The following is a 20,411-nucleotide window of genomic DNA, read 5'->3' as shown; positions in this document are numbered from 1 at the left end:
TTCTGGGTACTGGGGATTCAGCAGTGTACAAAACAGGCAAAAACCCCTGCCCTGTGGAGCCTACATTCTGAAGTTTAGTTTATTTGGAACATGATGAGTTTGAGGTGATAACAGGACAAACAAATACAGTTGACCCTCAAACAACACAGGGGTTAGGGGCACCAGCCCCCCGCCTGTCAAAAATCTGCATATTACTTTACAGTTAGCCCTCCATATCTGAGGTTTCACATCTGTGTATTCAAACAGCTGCGGATCATGTAGTATTGTAGTGCATATTTAATAAAAAATATCCACGTGTAAGGACACTTATGCAGTTCAAACCCATGATGTTCAAGGGTCAACTGTAGATAATTCTTTTTTTTTCTTTGTGCATAATCTCTATTTCAAATATTTGTTAAAATACCATTAGATTAGATCAAGAACAAAGACAAGGGCAAAGACCATCCCCTGCAGAAACTTAAGAACTACGTACAGAACTTTAAGGAATAGAGGACAACACTTTAGCTGAAACCTGCCTGCTGACCAGAGAAGGGTGTTCTGAATGGACCAGCAAAGAAAAGGAAATGAGGCTGTTACCAAGTCTAAGCTCTACTGCTCGCTGTACGATCAGCCAATAATTGAGAGATGAGCTGCTGGGGCAAGGAATAACTACTTTATTCAGAAAGCCAACAGACCAAGAAGATGGCATGCCCCAAAGAACCATCTTGCCTGAGTTAGAATTCAGGCTCCTTTCATACTAAAAGGGGAGGGAGTAAAGTCAAACATTTCTTGGTTCCTGTCAGCCTGCAGAGGGGATGTGTTAATTTCTTCCTCCCCGCAGTCATTCACTGGTGGACCTGGTCAGGTTGTTTCCTGTGAGCTTAAAAAAAGGTACTTAGTTGTTTTTTTGTTTTGTTTTGTTTTTGTTTTTGTTTTGTGGTACGTGGGCCTCTCACTGTTGTGGTCTCTCCTGTCGTGGAGCACAGGCTCCGAACACGCAGGCTCAGCGGCCATGGCTCACGGGCCCAGCCGCTCCGCGGCATGTGGGATCTTCCTGGACCAGGGCATGAACCCGTGTCCCCTGCATTGGCAGGCGGACTCTCAACCACTGCGCCACCAGGGAAGCCCAAGGTATTTTAACTTAATGTTCATTACCTGGGAAGCAGGGTTCCCAGAGCTGGGCCATTATCTATAATTTAAGCTTATAGGCAACATCCCTTAATGAATAACTTGTAATAAAGTACAAGAAGTTCTTCTCTATTACAAGGAAGGGAAGGAAAGGTGCCCGTGTGAATCAAACTTCAATTGCCATCAGGGCAAGTCGTGTAATGGTCACAGATGGGAGGCACTGTGTTTGGAAGGTTCAGATACAGCACAGGGGTTCTATGTGTTTTTATGGCTACACCCCTGGCTGAGGTGCCTTTAGGTCATTGTCACTCAAATCCCTGGCCAGGGCTTCCCTGGTGGTGCAGTGGTTGAGAGTCCGCCTGCCGATGTAGGGGACACGGGTTCGTGCCCCGGTGCGGGAAGATCCCACATGTTGCGGAGAGGCTGGGCCCGTGAGCCATGGCCGCTGAGCCTGCGCGTCCGGAGCATGTGCTCCGCAATGGGAGAGGCCACGACAGTGAGAGGCCCACGTACCGCAAAAAAAAAAAAAAAAAATTCCTGGCCAGCCAAACTCCCACAGCAAAGAGTCCCAAACTGAGGATCAAATTCCTCTGGAAGTCATTCCTATTGGCAGTGAAGCAGTAGACGCCCCAAAGCCAATCTCCCAAGTTGTCCGGAATTTCAGAATTTCGGGAACTTTATTTGCTGAGCCCACATCGTTCACACCAACCCCACTGGAAGCCATAGCAGCACCTCTCTAGATAATTCTTTTAGGTACTTCTGGAGTCAATGATACTAAAAACCAGGAAGATATAAGGATTAAAGATGTCGATGAGCTTCTTTGAGGATCTGAACAGATAGCCAGTTTATTTTCATGTTTAGATTAAAATAGATTTTTTCCCTCATTCCTCATTGTTACAGTATTCTTTACTTAATTTTCTTCATTTAATGACAACATCAATGAAGCTGGCTTTCTTACTAATAGATCTTAGGCTCATATACTTAGAAACACATGCTAAAGAGTATTTTTGCTCTTAATTTTTATCATTCAGTAGTAAAAATAAATCTTTTACTTACTGTCTTAAAATGCAAGACAACACCCATTGATAAGTTTTCCCCCAAAGGCACTTTTAGTTGAATACTGCACATGAATTACATATGCATTCAGAAGCACAGTGTACTTTTAGGGGGAGAAAAACCAGAATTTGCACTTAACAATATACAGGATTTGACTTGTTTGTTCTTCCATTCAGAAATGAAGTACTAAGTAGGTTTCCTGCCCACCTCCTGTTAAGCCCACCATAGATTAAAAACTTTTGTCCCTTTGTGAAAAAGAGGCTCAACATTTTCCCATGTCATTTTGGATTTATAAAATGTGAATGGCATTTTTTTCTGACTTTCTGAGCTTGATTGTACTTTCCCGTGAATTCTAATTTGGTGAATTATAATTGATGAATGAATATTTAAAAGGCAGGCCCAAATCAGAATCAACAGTGATGACCTGGAAAAGTTTCATTGTATAGTTGTCTTGTACATTTTAGCAGTTGCTTCTCAAATTGCCATTTAACAATAGAATTTATCATGTTTCTTATAGGCAGCATTCAGTCAGCCCTTTAACTATGTACTGATAGACTATTTCAATAATCTTGGGAAATGTTACCGAATAGCAGGAATTAATATAAATATAAAACACATTAAAAATAAGCTTCTTTGACCTTTAATAGATAATGGGCTGTCTCCCTTATTTTTGTAATTGTATAGAGTGTATTTAAAAATTTTAGAATGAATACCCAAGACATGTTTACTAATAGAATATTTTGAACTTTAAATAAATATCAACAGTAGAGCTATGAGGGAGGAAAAATATAAAATATTGATATTTGGTTTTTAGAATTTGGCTTTAAGGAGCATGCTTAAGTACACAGGAGTGACCTGTCATGATGTCTGCAACTTCCTTGCAAGTGATTCAACAATATTACAATTATTGAATTTATGTGGTGGGTATTTGGGAATTTATTGTCCTATTATACAGTTTTCTGTACTTTTGAGATTTCTCATAATAAAACATTGAAAGAAAGCTGTTAGACATAATGTTCTATGGGAAGTAATTTGTTCCCTTTGAAATTCTAGGAAGGTTAGAATGCGTGTTCATAACATCAATAAAATCACAAGGATTTACAATGTAATTGGAACTATCAGAGGATCTGTGGAACCTGGTGAGTAGGTGGATTATTTTAGACATTTTGTTTTTACAAAGATTACAAGAGTAAGAGAAGATAAATTTTAGTCAACAATTGATTTTTTTCTGGCTGATGTGAAACAACTAAATTTGGAATAAAAAAGTATAATTCTAAAAGAAGACTCTACCTTATGGTGTTGATTATTTTCTATGGGGAAACTCAAGTGAGAGGAAGTTTAATTTAAAAACGTAAATAACTACTCTTTATAATGTATTCAAATTTGTAGTTCTTTTGAACTCATTTTTTCCCCAGACAGGTATGTTATTCTGGGAGGTCATCGGGACTCCTGGGTATTTGGAGGTATTGACCCAACCAGTGGGGCTTCTGTTTTGCAAGAAGTTGTTCAGAGTTTTGGCAAACTGATGAGTAGAGGTAAGTAATGTTTCTTTGGTAGGTGATGACAAAAAGTGACTCGCTGAATTTTCCTTTGTTTTTAGGCAGGTGTACCTAACTATGTATGTTAACAATGATTACAGGCTGGAGACCAAGAAGAACTATCATTTTTGCCAGCTGGGATGCAGAAGAATTTGGACTTCTGGGTTCCACAGAATGGGCTGAGGTAAATAAGACAGAGAAGTTCTTATTTTCTTGGTCAACAGGGAACAAATATATGTATCTCTGGATAATCGCAGATAGGTTCCATTACCAAATATGGTTTTAATTTGGATAAATACCCAAGAGAATTTAGGAATTAGAGTTTGCTTTTACTATCATATCAGATTGGCAAAACAGAATATCCTCTTAATTATTGGGCTACAAACAAATTTATTTATTATTGTCAAAATATTTTAGTTTCTATTTGTATTTGTTTTGTAAAAAATCTGTTAAGTTCCAAAAGTAGTTAAAACTAGCAGGCTGTTTGTGACAAATGAATTAACTTATGTAAAAACTGATACAGATACTTGGAGTTAATTTTCAAGCTTCTGAAGTTTCCTTGGAGTTCTTCCATTTAAGAGAACATAAGATGTTCTGTTAAGGTGACTATACTTTGATTGTAATTTCACATTTACAGATTCCATGTATAACTGTAACCATAGGTATATTTTACCATTCACAAAAGTTCCTGATTGTTGAGTATAGTATGATAATTTTGTAAATTGAATTACAATTTCAAGGGTTTATTTTTCCTTCAGTTATGATTAATTTTTATTTGCCACTGGGTCTTAATGCTTAGTCTTTAAGGGTCTCTCCTAGGCCCCCTCTTTTATCTTCTTCCCTTAGCCTCTCTGTTGAGTATCTTTAAGTTCTTAAATGTGCAAGGTAAGCTTGTGCATTTTTATAAAGGCAACTGCGCCATAAAGCACTTTCCCTCCACCATCCTCTATTTATCTTTTATAAGTCCAGATATTATAGAATTGTTTTAAAGTATGTCTTATAATTCTTGCCATTGTGTCTAGTTTTTAAATGCTTTCCTTCTGACTCCTTTCCTCTTACTTTACTTTAAAATAATAATATGAAATAAATAAATATGGGAGTAAAATCACACACATACATCACTTGTATCACTTATGCTTTATTCCATTTATATTGCGAGGTTTTACTATTATGTTGGTATTATGAATATGTATTTTGGAATAGACTGCTAATTTAGATGAATCAAATTTCATTAAGGTCATTTACTTTTAGAAATATGTAATTTCTTATGAATACATGTATATATAAATACATGTCTCTGTTCCTATAATTTCTGCAGCTTAAAATAAATACAAGATATAATATGCCTTGCATTAATTTAAATACATGTGGGTTAAAAGACAATTTCAATACTGTTTCCAGTTTTCTACCAGATTCTTGATCACATTCACATTCGGATTCTTAACCACTGAGCCACCAGGGAAGTCCCACCTTCCTTAAATATAGTTAAGGAACCTTTATTTCTACTGTAAGTCTGTTATAATGGGAACTCTGACTCTATCTACAGCAGAGTCAGTTGTGATCTGGCCTGTGTGGGCAACTGTAGAGGCAAGAATCCTCATTTGTGTGATAATCACTCACAGCTTTAAATGATTTTATTGTAACATGTTCTTATAAGGTACAAAGCTAGAGAGAGAGAGAAGTAAAGTGGTCTCTCAGCATATTCTCATCTGAGTGTGATGACATTCGTTTTTCTCTGATTTATTTTTCTTGGATGTGTGTGTGTGCGTGTGTGTGTGAATCAGAGAAAGAGAGAGAACATCTTTTTTTATTGTCCATCCTTCTTTCCCTCTTGTTTTTTTCTCTATTCTCCTGCTTTTTTGTTCTTTTTCTTCATCATATCTTTAAAAAAAAAATATTTAGATACATGGAAATTTCCAACTACTCACTTTTAAAATGATAAATTTACATGGGTGTCCAATTTCAGTGGATCTCACACTTTAATGTATGTAAGGATTGCCAGGGATACCTTTTAAAAATTATAGATTTCCAGGCCTTACTTTGAGCAATTCTTATTCAGTAGATCTGGGGTGGGACTGAGATTCCATGAGGTTTACCCTTCATATTCTGCTGCAGGGGATCAAGGAACCACATTTTCAAAATGCTGTTGCCTCAGGGCTCACTGCTATTGCTATAAACAGTAGCTACAGCATCATAATATTTTTCTTACTTGTTTTAACTGAATTAATGTTGTCAACCAATCAGATAAATTCTCAGAAATTATTGTCAAAGGCATAGGTATTTGATTTATAAAGGTATTTGCAGACCACTCTTATACTAAATTATTTTTTTTACATTCTCACAATTGTAAATGCTGTGAGTTAAGTAACAACTTTTGCTTCAACTATAGGAGAATGTAAAATCACTTCAGGAGAGAAGCGTTGCTTATATCAACTCAGATTCTTCTATAGAAGGTAACTTTTATTTTGGGTTGTTATTAAATAGTATACCATCATTTAAGTCTGTAAATTCAGCTTGTAAACTTTCTAAGATTATCCTCTCCTATGAGACACCTTGATAATACCTCAATTTTCCATTTTTACCAGAGAGAAAATCATTATGATTCAAATGAATCAATATGATTCATAACTAAGCTATTGATCCTAATTTCTTTAGTATATTTACCATTTGCCTATCTTGGATTACTAGTTAAAACTCTAGTACTTAATTACATCCTTCATGTGGAGATAGTAAAAGGATTGGTCTACAGAATATTCCATACAGAAATACTTCCTGTATGTACTGGAGCAAATTTGAAGTGCATACAAACTACAGACTTCCTTTTGACCCTGACATGTGACATTTATATCTATAGGCTTTCACTGTATTATTCTAGATAAATGTCAAAGCACACTTACTAGCTACTGACATGCTGTAGTCTAATGTCTTGATATATACTATTGAATTGAATGAATGAGGGAATTCCCCGGTGGTCCAGTGATTAGGACTCAGCGCTTTCACTGACGTGGGCCTGGGTTGTATCCCTGGTCGGGGAACTAGGATTCTGCAAGCAGAACGGCACAGCCAGGGAAAAAAGAAAAAAAGGCTGAATTGAATGAATGAAGAAAGAATACTGTGGCCATATCACTTCCTTTGCTAAAGTCTCCCTAAGTGATACTGCCTTACTGAAGGATGAGAGCTGCTGTCTTAGCAGCACAATCCAACTATGCCCTCCAATGTCCTAAGTGTTTACTGCAGCCTCTCTCACCCCTGAATAATTATTTCCACACTATTTTTAATTCTCTGGGAATGATGCCTTCAATTTGAATATCTTGTTTATAATTAGAAAATAAAGTTAGAATTAAATAGATTGGAGTTTCATTTGGAAGTACTAAAATACTCTGTCTTATTTATTTTTCAGGCAATTATACTCTCAGAGTTGACTGTACACCCCTTCTTTACCAATTGGTGTATAAACTGACAAAAGAGGTATATAAGTAGTTCTGTCTTAATGTTTCTGATGAATAGTAAGTGAATAACTTGTTTTCTAAATTAGTGATATTTATTTTTAAACTGGCGACACATAGCTGATTTGTATTGATATAATAACTAAGCAGAACAAAATCTTTAATATAATATTTACTTATGTGACATAACTATGAAAATAGCACTAGTTTTTGTCCTAATAATAGTTCTTAATAATTGTATACATTTGTTATAAAGTATGGGGTCTGTCATTTCGTCTGGCATAGGCATTTTTATATAACAGAAAGAACGCTGAGCTGGAATGGAAAAGCCTTGGTTTCAAAGATTGCTTTGGCTACTCATTCATTCGTTCATTCAACAAGTGTTTATTACGTGGTTACTATGTATCAGGCCCTATAAAATGAATTCTAGCAGCAGCAATGATAAAAGGAAAAGATTACTGAATCCAAATACTTTGTAATCTAGAGAGGATACAGACCTATAAACGAGGAACTATATATATTTCACTGGAATATTGGAAATATTGGATACTATATACAATGGAGAACAATTGTGGAACAGAGAAGCTAAAATCCTGGGGCAGCTGGGGAAGTGGGAAAACATTAGAGGATGTTTCCTGAAGAATTAATGGTTGGGCTGTAATATGGAGGGATGTGAAGGTAAGGGAGACGCTTTCTCAGCAGAGGATGCAGTACCTAAAAAAAGATGTGGAGGTATGAAAGAACGTATTTCTTGACCTGTAGGTAACTTAGTGTGACCTAAGCATAAGGTGTTGGTGAAAGGCTGGTACAAAATGGGGCATGACAAATAGGTCAAGGGGTTCAGAAATTTGGTGATGGAGAAATTCAAAAATCTTTAACAAGGTTGTACATTATCATATTTATTCATTTAGAAAGAGTACTCTGTATCAGTGTAGTGAATAGGTTAAGCTGCAGTAAATCTAAAAGCAAAATGGAAATAATTCCACATGCTTACTTAGCACACAGGAATTTTATAAATATTACTTATTGATATATAAAATACTCTGAAAACTCTAATGTACTCTGAATCTCTAAAAATTATGTAATCTGTTCATTAAATATCTGTGTATATCATTAAATAATTACTTGTTATAGGATTTAACTATAGACGTATTTCTTTCAAGTAGGTATCACGTAGATGACAATGTGAAGTAGGTATCAATTTTCTGTAGGTACTATTTCCCAATCTTCCTTAATCTTGCCCTTTCCTTTTCACTGTTAGTGTCTTTAACATCTTATTCTCCCAAATGAGAGTCCTTTCATTATTCCCATCATAACTGTCTCACTGTATTGGGTAGCTTATGTCCTTGATCCTTTCATTGGAATGTCCCATAAAAACATCTCATCTGAAAGCAAGTTGTAAAGACAATCTTTATTGGGAGAACCCTCCTCAAGATATGCATTCATATTCTGTCCTACAGAGGTGGCTCCTGCCTTTGATGTGAGGGATAATAATAATTTCAGGGCCAATAAACAGAAGTTTCATTCTATCCCCCCTTTGTACAAAAGCAGATGCTTATCTATGGCCAAAAAAAACCCAGTAGAAAAAGGAGACTTTTATCCTCCTAAACTGTTTATTACCATTTTATCAACCCCTAGTGTGTGTTGGCACGGTCAAACCATGCTGGCGAGTGTGGTGGAGAGGGCTGAGCTTAGAGAGAAGGGAACCTACCTGCCTGATAGAAGCAGGAAATGGACAAGGTGTTGAAATAATGGGGGAGAACCAGCAATTATGACAGTGCATATAGCTGAAACAGAAAATTCTGATCTTAGCTGTACAGGCCATAGGGACACAGTTCTGGCTGGTGCTAGACCTGGATGGTATGATTCCGGAAAATGAAGAGGATTTTGCAGGGAATTCAGTTCAAGCAGTTTGTAGGAATTGGAGCAGGATCTCAGCTGTTGCAAATTGGCAGAAGCAGAGTACAGAGTAGAACCCAGTCATTTGGCTGGAAATGAGCAGAACATCCCTGAAGCTTCCACAAGCTGGTGGGAAGGGGGTGCCTCTGTGGGGTGCCAAGACTGTTTTTAAGCTGAGGACCTCGTATGCTATGATGAGGGAATAACCAACTCTGTATAAAGGCCTGAGAAGATATCAGAGAAGATATTGTTTGGATTAAGATGGGTACCATTTTCCCCATTTCCACATATGGGAAACTAGGGTTTAAAGAAAGGAAACAGTACACCAAAAGTTATAATTCTTTCAGCATTTCATAAGTAGGGTCTGTCTTTGGTCCATTTTTGAACAAAGCAGAGCTGTAAACCAACAAACAAATAAAATGCAGCCAATATGTATGATGATTTTTTTTTCCACCACATGCTTCTGCTTTTCTTTTTTTCTTTTTCTTTTCTTTTCTTTTTTTTTTTTTTTTTTTTTTTTTACGCGGGCCTCTCACTGTTGTGGCCTCTCCCGTTGCGGGGAACAGGCTCCGGACGCACAGGCTCAGCGGCCATGGCTCACGGGCCCAGCCGCTCTGCGGCATGTGGGATCTTCCTGGACCGGGGCACGAACCCGTGTCCCCTGCATCGGCAGGAGGACTCTCAACCACTGCACCACCAGGGAAGCCCTTCTTCTGCTTTTCTTAGAGTGGAGAAAGAAATGGAAAGTATAAGTTTGTAAGTATATGTTTAATGAGGGTAATAAAAAATGTTTATGTATATACATAAGTTCTTAAAATTCCCAACTAGAAACCTGAGGTTATGTAGTTTTATTAAAACCCATCAAATTCCAACATTGTTTAAACACTGACTTTCTAAAATAACAGTTCCTCCTCACTCCACCTGCACTACAAAACCAGGACTCATATTGACAATTTCAAGCTCAGCTTCATAATGTCTGTCTCCTGCCCTAAGGCCTCACTGTAGGTCATCTTGGACAAAAGCAATTTACTAAAGTAAATATTATATATATAAAGTTTTCTCCCAGTGACTTCCCACTGAAAGAAATCTAAGCTGCCCAACACTGAAGTGATGACACTTGTTAAAAATCTGAAATGCTATTGAAAAGTTTACCAGTATAAGCAAGAAATTTTTTCCTAAGGACATGGCAAAATTACAAGTAAGTGGGAATTATAAATGAACAAGAATTTGGGCTGGATTTTTTTCTTGCAATTTGCAAAAACATATTTTTCTGTAAAGAATATGATACACAAATGTTCACGGAGATAAACGTAGAAGTCGATATTAACTAACATGTGGTTTTATATTGGCGTAAATTTAGTTGTTCTACCTCTTATTCCCGATATTTGATTTATCTTTCCAGATCTCCAGCCCGGATGATGGTTTTGAGAGTAAATCTCTTTATGATAGCTGGTTAGAAAAGGACCCTTCATCTGAAAATAAAACTTTGCCTAGGTAAATTACTTGTATGTACATTTTCTACCACACGATCAGTTGAGTTCCCCTTTGCCCCTTGTTTCTCCAGACAGGCAATTCTCAGATGTCTCAACAATTTGAGAGTATTTTTGCAAATTTTTAGTAAAAAATTATTAGCCATTATTTTGCATTCTTGCATAAAATTACATTAAGATATGTATTAAATACATTAATAAATACAATTCAAATGAAGTAAAAAAAACAAATGATGGGGCTTCCCTGGTGGCACAGTGGTTGAGAGTCCGCCTGCCGATGCAGGGGACACGGGTTCGTGCCCCGGCCCGGGAAGATCCCACGTGCCGTGGAGAGGCTGGGCCTGTGAGCCACGGCCGCTGAGCCTGCGCGTCTGGAGCCTGTGCTCCGCAACGGGAGAGGCCACAACAGTGAGAGGCCCGTGTACCGCAAAAACAAAAAAACAAAAAAAACAAAAAAAACAAATGATGGATTATTTCTTTCTAAATTTATTAAGGTGCATTATCAGTAACTACCAAGTTATGTCTTTACCTTTAATTAGTTTAGATTTTATGTAAGAATTAACTTTTACTTCTCATTTATACAATAACAGCTTTCTTGTATTTATTTTATATTTATTTTCTACTCCTATACTATTTCTAAAACGAGCTGGTGGTAGCAATTTATAGTTTCATTCCATATTGCAAATAAGTCTTGTGAAAGTTTAAATGTATCTCCACTATGTATTTTTTTTTTTATTACAGGAATTTTTTCAAAAATATTTATTTATTTATTTATTTACTTACTTACTTAATTTTTGGCTGCATTGGGTCTTAGTTGCAGCACATGGGATCTTTCATTGTGGCACACAGGCTTCTCTCTCTAGTTGTGGCACACAAGCTCCAGAGTGGGTGGGCTCTGTAGTTGTGGCATGTGAGCTTTCTAGTTGTGGCTTGCATGCTCAGTAGTTGCGGCACATGGACTTAGTTGCTCTGCAGCATGTGGGATCTTAGTTCCCTGACCAGGGATGGAACCCACATCCCCTGCATTGGAAGGCGGATTCTTAACCACTGGACCACCAGGGAAGTCCCTCCATTATGTTTTAAATACTTATTCATAAAAACACTAGAGTAGAAAAAAAGATTTAGAAAACATCCCAAGGTCTGAATCTCAAAAACAAGTCTAATAGTTTGGAAGTATATAGTTAGGTTCTTAATGCATATGTAATTTTACATTCTGTTTTGCTGACTTATTTTTGAATGAAAATCTTCTATGACATTACATTTTTTTTTAAAGTTTTTATTTATTTATTTATTTTTGGTTGCATTGGGTCTTTGTTGCTGCATGTGGACTTTCTCTAGTTGCAGCAAGTGGGGGCTACTCTTCGTTGTGGTGCGTGGGCTTCTCATTGTGGCGGCTTCTCTTGTTGCGGAGCACGGGCTCTAGGTGCGCAGGCTTCAGTAGTTGTGGCACGAGGCCTCGGTAGTTGTGGCTCACGGGCTCTAAAGCGCAGGCTCAGTAGTTGTGGCTCACGGGTTTAGTTGCTGCGCGGCATGTGGGATCTTCCTGGACCAGGGATCGAACCCGTGTCCCCTGCAATGGCAGGAGGATTTCCAACCACTGCACCACCAGGGAAATCCGTCATTACATTTTATATGTATATATTTATATATTATTTATATATATGTATGTATGTAGTGGCTTCTTAATTATATGCAAAGCAATATATTATAATTAGATTTATTTCTGAAATAAACTAAGGCACTTTTAGAGTCTTCATGATCTTAAATGTAGACTTTTTCATGGCCGTTTTCTTACTAGACTATAGTTCTCTGAGGGCAGAGACCGTATCTTATTTGTTTTTCCCTCAAAACAAATACCATAAATGCTGAAGATACGGAAGATACCATAGTTACCAGGCTGCCATATTTAGTGTCACTGCCCAACTCTGGTTTTAATCAGTTCAGATTTATAGGTTTATCACACATATAAATAGGTGTGATAGGAAAGTGTTTTGAGGGTGGCATACCTTTTCTTAATTTTTATAAATGTGCCATACAGTTCCTTGCCGTTCTTGGGACAGGATTCATGGTGCCATCTATTTAATTTTATATTATTTATTTATGCATTTATTTCTTCGTGTGTGTGTGTATGTGTATCATATTTTACATTTAGAATCAACAAGCTGGGATCTGGAAGTGATTTTGAAGCTTATTTTCAGAGACTTGGAATTGCTTCAGGCAGAGTCCGGTACACTAAGAATAGGGTAAGCCATTTTATTATTTTGGATACATAGCACTTCATCCACATTCTCTTTGTTAGGAATTCTGTCATTTAGTTGTTGGGTACCAGGCACCGAGTGGACATGTGGCCTGGGAAGAATTGCAGGGATAGAGATAGCCTGCAGGTCCCTTTGTAGACAGACTAGGAAATAATTTGTGTTATTTTGTGAATGTTCACTGCCAGGGTTATTCAGTGAAGTGGTAGTTGATAGAGTAATGCCAGGTACTTAGCTGGTTATCACTACCAAGAGGTTTGCATCCTTTTCCTGATGCGGGCTTTGTTGGAAAATCTAATTCTTCTTTTCTGATCTGCATTGCCTGCATTGCACCATTGCCACTCAAACACATTGATGATATGTGAGTACATGGGTTTTGAACCTATACTGTGTTTGTCTGTCTGTTATAAATTATGTCATAAACCAAACTGAAGATTACATCAGGAAACTCGGATTTGTCACAGATTTTAATAATTTTCTAGTCATAATTGCAGTATGCCAACATCTTGCTTGTCTAGAATACATATCCCTTGCAAATTTGACTATCCAGAATACAACTAACCAAGAAGTAAGCAAAAACAGCTTCAGAATAACCCATAATAAATGCATAAATCTGTATACTAATACTCATTACACTTCATACATAAAAGATGTGCTTTACCTCTGTCAAAGCCTGTTCACTTTTGTACTGTGATCATTCTGAACAAAGTTATCTAATTTCTAAGACAATGCAGATTAAAAGCAGAATATCAGATAGAGGGAGAGAGACTGATACAGGGATGACTTTTAGTGATATTAAAAGCAATAAGAATGATAGCTTTATGGCAAAGTAGCAGATAGGTAAAAACTAAAGTTAGGAAAGGCAGACCTAAGAAGTAAAAACTATTCATGTGGAGTACCACCCTGTAATAATTTATGTTTATAATGGTAATCCTTAATTTTGTAACAAAGGTTAAATGGCATGTGGTTATATACTGTTTGGGAAGGGAGGGAAGGGGCTGAAATGTTGACCTTTAAACAACAGGGGTGCCAACCCTCCCAGCAGTTGAAAACCCACACATAGCTTTACGGTCGGGATCATGTAGTTCTGTAGTACAGATTTATTGAAAAAAATTCATGTATAAGTGAACCCCTGTAGTTCAAGCCTGTGTTGTTAAAGTGTCAGCTGAATAATCCTTCAGCTATGATAATACTTAGCTGCTCAGAACCTTTCATTCTCAATCAGTTGATAGATAATTTTAAACTGTGCTGGTATGCAATTTGAGTATGTACTCCTTAATTTAATTGTCAGCAAAGCAATAGGGAAAAGTTTCAAGAAGCAGTGTTTTGAACAAAGATTATATGAATTATAAAATGAATAATGGTAAAATTTTAAATTGGTGAAAATTTGGTGGTGGGTTTTAGTTAATTAGACTTAATTTTTTCACTCATTGTGATAAAACTCAGGGTGCCGTATGGTTATGTTTTTTAATACAATCATTTTATGATTCCATAAAATATTATAATTTGAATAGTTAATGTTTGTATATACTCGGTCCCCCCCCACCTTTTTTTTTTCAGAAAACAGATAATTACAGCAGCTATCCAGTATACCATACAATTTATGACACATTTGAATTGGTAGAGAATTTTTATGACCCCACATTTAAAAAACAGCTTGCTGTAGCTCAATTACGAGGAGCACTGGTTTATGAGCTTGCAGACTCTAAAATCATTCCTTTCAACATTCAAGACTATGCAAAAACTTTGGAAAACTATGCAACAGGTATCTACAGTTTATCCAAGAAATATGACCAACAATTAAGAGATCATCAAGTATCATTTGGTAAGAAATGGCTGGACAGATATTTTATAATCATCAAGTTAGAGTTTTAAGATATCACCTCCTATTGTCATCCATGCATACCATTTCATGCTAGAAGTTATCCCTGCCTCATTTCTTAATCCTGACTTATAGAAAAAAAACTTTAAACACCTATTAAAGAATGTGATTTAGTTTGATATTTGTAGGATGAATCCATTTTGCTAAGTTAGTGCTACAAACATTGGGTTGGTAAATATTTTCCCCATATTGCTGCCTTTAAAAATGTTTTGTTATAAGAACAATACTATTAAAATGTAACAATATTACACAAAGATTGGAAAGTAGAGAAAGCCACCACTTCCACTACATATATGTAGTATTACATTATTATCATTATTACTGCAGCATTTACCTATTAATGTTTTTCTACATGGAGGATTTTTTACATGGTTTTAAGCATTTTTTCCTTTTATAGCTGGCCATTTTGTGGTTGCTATTCCACATCATGTATCTCCTGCAAAGCAGAAGTGAAATGTGATGTAGTGTAGTGTAGGAGCATTAAGCATTGGGTCTGGAAGCAGTTTCCTGGTTCAAATCCTGGCTCTAATATTTAGTCATTGTGTGACCTTGAGAAAGTTACTTAACCCCTCTATGTGTCAGTTTTATTATGAGTGAAATAGTAAAATAAAATGTTTCCAAGACTGCTGTGGAGATTTCATTTGGTTGGTACGTGGAAACAATGGTGACTGTCACTTAGTGCTCATAATGTTAGCTATTATTACTGTTTTATTGCAACCATTTTCTTTTATTATTCTGGGAGTACATATTCTTAGTATATATCAAAGTTATCAAATATGTACTGAGTGTCTACTGTGTACCAAGTGCTGTGTTATTTCCTGGGAGATATAAGGAAGATTAAGAAATAGTCATTGTCCTCAAAGAGCTTAAATTCTCATGGGGAAGGAGAAGACAAAATTCAGGGGATAAGCTATTAAAGGGGTGCACAGAGAGTACTATAGGGGTGCTGAGAATGAGTAGTGGGTGGTCAGTAAAGGCTTTGGAATATAATTACATAAGAATTAGTAACCTTCAGAAAGTTACAACGAGCAGCAGGCACTAAGATCTAGAAACTGAAGCAAAGAATATTTAGAAAATTGTGCTTAGATCTATATGAATAGTTGTCCCAATAGTTGTCCCAATGAATAAATAAATGCTGGGTTTCTGATAAATTGAGTTAAAAGGATTTTTTATGTCTTAAACTCTTGAAATTTGTTATTTCCTTAAGAACCAATTTTGCCATCTTCAATTTTATACATTATTTCTTTGTTACAATATTTTCTAATAATTTCCATGGATCTGAAAGAAGACTCAGTAGAAAAATAGTTTCAACATCTATTTAGTCACAGCAATCTGGAATGGGGGGGTTGGAAAATGAACCTTTGAAATATGAAGCACTCATGCTTACTAATTTCCCTACTACTTTTCTATTTTTTGAAATAGATTCCTTATTTTCTGCTGTGAAAAACTTCTCAAAGTCTGCTTCAGATTTTCATAGAAGACTTTCACAAGTTGATCTGAATAAGTAAGTTTCAAATGTAAAGCTCCCTACTGTTTTGAAAAGCAGTCTGGTTACTGGAATGAAGTGGGTACACTTATAGAAGCATTCAACTCTGAATCATTGCTACTCAAATTATGGTCTGCCAGCCAGTAGCATCAACATCACCTGGGAACTTGTTAGAAAGGCAGAATATCAGACCCCATCCAAGACCAGCTTTATTAGAATTCTGCACTTTAACAAGACTCTCCAGGTAGTTTGTATTCACATTAAAGTTTGAGGGGCATAGCTGTTGAATGATAGACTAAAAACTCATCCCATGGCAAGGGCCAAGGAGACATGTCTTTAGAAGTTTGCATGATAAGAATTCTGACTATTTCTGGTAATTCATAATTCTATGGGTTTAAGTGCATTTGTAGCATATTTTACTACAGTCACAATATTCCTGTGAACGGTGTAGAAATTCTTTCTTTACTAATACTTTTTTTGCATTTCATTTAACCTCGTGCCGTTGTTAGGTTGAAAAATAATTTAAAACTTATACTCAAAGCATTATTTAACAAGCATAATTTGTTCCACCTTACAGTCCATGTCACATTTCTTAATTTTTTTCAGATTTATCAGAATAAGCTTTCGCACCTCCCATCTGGGCAGAAAGCTGTATCAGTCATTGTGAGGGGCCTCTCTCTCCCTGGGGTTGTAGGACAGCCTAGGGAACTTTTGCAGCACCCCAAAAGAGAGTTGGTAGATTCCAAGTGTGGAAGGGACTCCCTGCCCGCTAGGAGCAGCTGTCTCCCTCCTTGCAGACTCCTGCAACTTCCCTTCATTCTGTCTTGCTTAGCCTTTACTCTGCTCCTTTCTTCCACAGTAGAATTAACTGGTTTATCAAGAACAACTTGGTAGTCCACCCTGTCTACCTTTGCAGGAGGCCTGGCTCTCCTCCTACAAAGAATTACAAAGGTCTTTCACTTCTTTCTGGTCTGTGATCTTGAAAAACGAAACAAACCATTTCCCAATCAGTCTCTCTGCTTATTATAAATAATAGAAAGATGCCCCTGCTGTTATATGTAGCTTACTATATGAGCCTTACTGTGTTTTATATGCATTTTCTTTAAAAAAATCTATGAGTTTAGAAGGTTATTTCCTCATGCTTTATCCTTATTTAATATTTTAAAATGTGGTTGCATGGTAAGGGTTTTAATTATCTATTTCTTATTCTCAAAGCCCCACTGCAGTGAGAATTATGAATGACCAACTGATGTTCCTGGAAAGGGCATTCATCGATCCCCTTGGTTTACCAGGGAGGCCATTCTATAGGTAAGGAGGCAACAGCTGTTCCACTAAATGACACCAAATATGTCACTGTGACCAAAACCAGCATACCCAAGGTGTGCTTCAAACTCCTGCTATCAGACAAGTGGAAAGTGGATATGTATACTGAAGGAAATATGGGTGAGATTATGCATAACAGTATAATTTGTACTATCAGAAAAGTTAATTTCATATTGTGTATTGCTTTGCTGCAGATGTAAATGGCAGATGATAGTTGAAAAAGAACTCTTGTAACAAAATCGAAAAGACACAGAATCTTAAAGGGGATCTGAGAGCTCATGTAGTTCAATTTTCTACATGACTCTTTTCTGTAGGATCTCAGAAAAGTAGTTATCCAGCCACTGTTTGAATCTTCCAGTGAATGGAAGCTTACTACCACATGAGGAAGTTCATTCTGTTTTAGGAAAGGTCTACTTAATAGAAAGTTTTCTTCATAAAGATATATTTCCCTGTAATTTTCACCCTCTGACCCTGCTCTGCTCTCCAAAGTCAAAAAGAATTAGTCTAGATCTATTTCCATATAACATTTCAGGTTTTTAAAGATGGATGCCATAGTTTCCCCTAAAGAAATATCATTTTTTTAAATCTCTATCTCAGGTTTTCTTTCAGTATCTTGGCTGCTTTTGGATAGCCTCCAGTTTTTTGAGGTACATTTTAAGCTGTGGTTTCTTGGTAAAAATTAGAAAGGTCCTAGCATTTAGAGTCAGAAAATCTATGTTCTAGTTCACTTGCACATGTGTGATTTAGAGCAAGTCATATCTAGGGTTTGCTCATCTGAATTAGGATGGTGATAATTGCTATTTTACAAGGCTGTTTATCATCAAATGATATATACAAAAGATATTTCTATGTTACCTTTCTTATAAATATTAGTAATAATTTAACTGATTATAAGCCCAGGCATTTAGAGCCCAGCTCTGCCAAATACTAAGTGTGACCTGGGCAAATTTACTTCTCTAAGACTCAGGTTCCTCAGCTGTAAATGGAGATTACAGTGCTTTTACCCCATAGGTTTGTAGATTTAAGGCATGCAGAAGATTTAGCTCAGAGAGGGTATACTCAGTAAATGGCTGCTATTTTTTATAATAGTTTACATAATGTAAGGATAAATGTTTATCAATACAAATGAAATAGCAGCCATCAGTTTAGTATTTACATAAATCAAATCAAAGGTTGAAAGCTAATCTACACGTTAATCCTCTCTTGCCTATCATTAGTCTATCTTTTTTTTTATTTTTTAAAGGTTTTTTTTTTTTAAATATTTTTTTGGATGCATTGGGTCTTAGTTGCGGCACGCGGGATCTTTTGTTGCAGTGCACAGGCTCTTCGTTGCAGTGAGTCGGATTCTCTCTACTTGTGGCGTGTGGGCTCCAGAGCTCAAGGGCTCAGTAGTTGAGGCACGGGCTTAGTTGCCCCGCGGCATGTGGGATCTTAGTTCCCCAACCGAGGGACCGAACCAGCGTCCCCTGCATTGGAAGGTGTATTCTTAACCACTGGACCACCAGGGAAGTCCTTATTTTTTAATTTATATGATTTATAAGCAAAACATCTCTTTTTCAAATTCAGGCTCTATATAATTATATAGAATAAAAAGGGACAGTGCTAACACCCGGACATTTCTATTATTTCCTTCAGGGAAAATCAGTGATGAGCTTGATGTTAAATTTTGAATGCAGTTATGTACACATGTATAGTTATTTATTTATTATTTATTCATTTCTGTTTACATAAATGGGACCATATATCACTTTGCAACTATTTTTGGTAAAAATTTATCTCAGAGATCTATGTCAATACATATAACTTTATTTATTTTTTACTTATTTATTCCTTTGGCTGTGTCAGGTCTTCGTTGTTGCACGCGGGCTTTTCTCTAGTTTCAGCGAGCGGGGGCTACTCTTTGTTGCCGTGCATGGGTTTGTTGTGGAGCACAGGCTCTAGGAATTCTGGCTTCAGTAGCTGTGGCTCACAGACTCTAGAGCATGGGCTCAGTAGTTGTGGCACACGGGCTTAGTTGCTCCACAGCATGTGGGATCTTCCCAGACCAGGGCGCAAACCTGTGTCCCCTGCATTGGCAGGTGGATTCTTAACCACTGCACCACCAGGGAAGCCCAATATATATAATTTTAACTCTTCTCATCTGCTGCATAGTGTTCCACTGTATGGCTTTCATGTGTAATTTTTTTAGTCCTTATTGAGTTTTTAATTAGATTTTGTCCCCCAATTATTTAGTATTATGAAAAGTACTGCTATAAAATGTCCCTGAGCCCTACTTGAACATTTGTTTTAATATCTCTATAATCAGTACCTGAGATTTCAGGGTCAAAAGGTAAACACACTTTTTGGAACTATTAATTGAACATGAAGACTATATTCTAAAGCCAGGGAGAGGTGGTTCAAGATGACAATGTAGGAAGATACTGAACTCACCTCTCCCAGACATATCAAATCTACAGCTACAGATGGGACAGTTTCTTCTGAAAAAGACCTGACGATTAGCTGAGAAACTCCTTCACATCAGGCAAAGGAGAAAAAGGCCACGTGGATGTGGGTAGGTGAGGCTGAGGCCCAATCTTCCCACAAAGCCCACTCCTGGGGCAGCAGCCCACAGCAAAGGGTTTGTACCCAAATCAGCCACCTCAACTTTTAGGACTTGTGCCTGAGAGGTAAGCCTCCCAAATATCTGGCTTTGAGAGCCAACAAAGCTGCTGCATCCCTAAGACCAAAGGGATGTACAGAACTGAGAAACTGCTCAGGCTGAAAGGACTCACTGGAACTCATCTGCACAGGGCCCAGCACAGAAGCAGTCCTTAAAAGCACCCAGATTTTATGTGAAAGAGATTCATTTGCTGATCTTAAAGCACCGGCTGGAGGGGCAAGGGCCTGTTGGGATACTCTCCGAGATGGGGGCCGGTGGGTGCCGATTTCC

General features: G+C 37.1%; 1 protein-coding gene across 2 annotated transcripts in view; it reads left to right on the top strand.

Moving 5' to 3' along the window:
• Nucleotides 1–20,411, top strand: part of NAALAD2 (N-acetylated alpha-linked acidic dipeptidase 2) — a gene marked incomplete at both ends in the record, with an annotated part of 48,631 nt that overhangs the window by 23,959 nt on the left and 4,261 nt on the right. For both annotated transcript variants that reach the window (XM_079707572.1, XM_079707571.1), the window contains 10 exons: nt 3,217–3,302; nt 3,579–3,698; nt 3,803–3,885; nt 6,091–6,154; nt 7,102–7,169; nt 10,449–10,540; nt 12,689–12,779; nt 14,352–14,616; nt 16,096–16,177; nt 17,375–17,467. In XM_079707572.1, the coding sequence (XP_079563698.1) occupies nt 3,217–3,302; nt 3,579–3,698; nt 3,803–3,885; nt 6,091–6,154; nt 7,102–7,169; nt 10,449–10,540; nt 12,689–12,779; nt 14,352–14,616; nt 16,096–16,177; nt 17,375–17,467 (1,044 nt within the window). The remainder of the gene's footprint in view (nt 1–3,216; nt 3,303–3,578; nt 3,699–3,802; nt 3,886–6,090; nt 6,155–7,101; nt 7,170–10,448; nt 10,541–12,688; nt 12,780–14,351; nt 14,617–16,095; nt 16,178–17,374; nt 17,468–20,411) is intronic.

The sequence above is a fragment of the Hyperoodon ampullatus genome (assembly GCF_949752795.1).
Source record: "Hyperoodon ampullatus genome assembly, chromosome: 7".
Taxonomy (NCBI): Eukaryota; Metazoa; Chordata; class Mammalia; order Artiodactyla; family Ziphiidae; genus Hyperoodon; species Hyperoodon ampullatus.
This window is presented reverse-complemented; position numbering and strand designations above follow the sequence as displayed.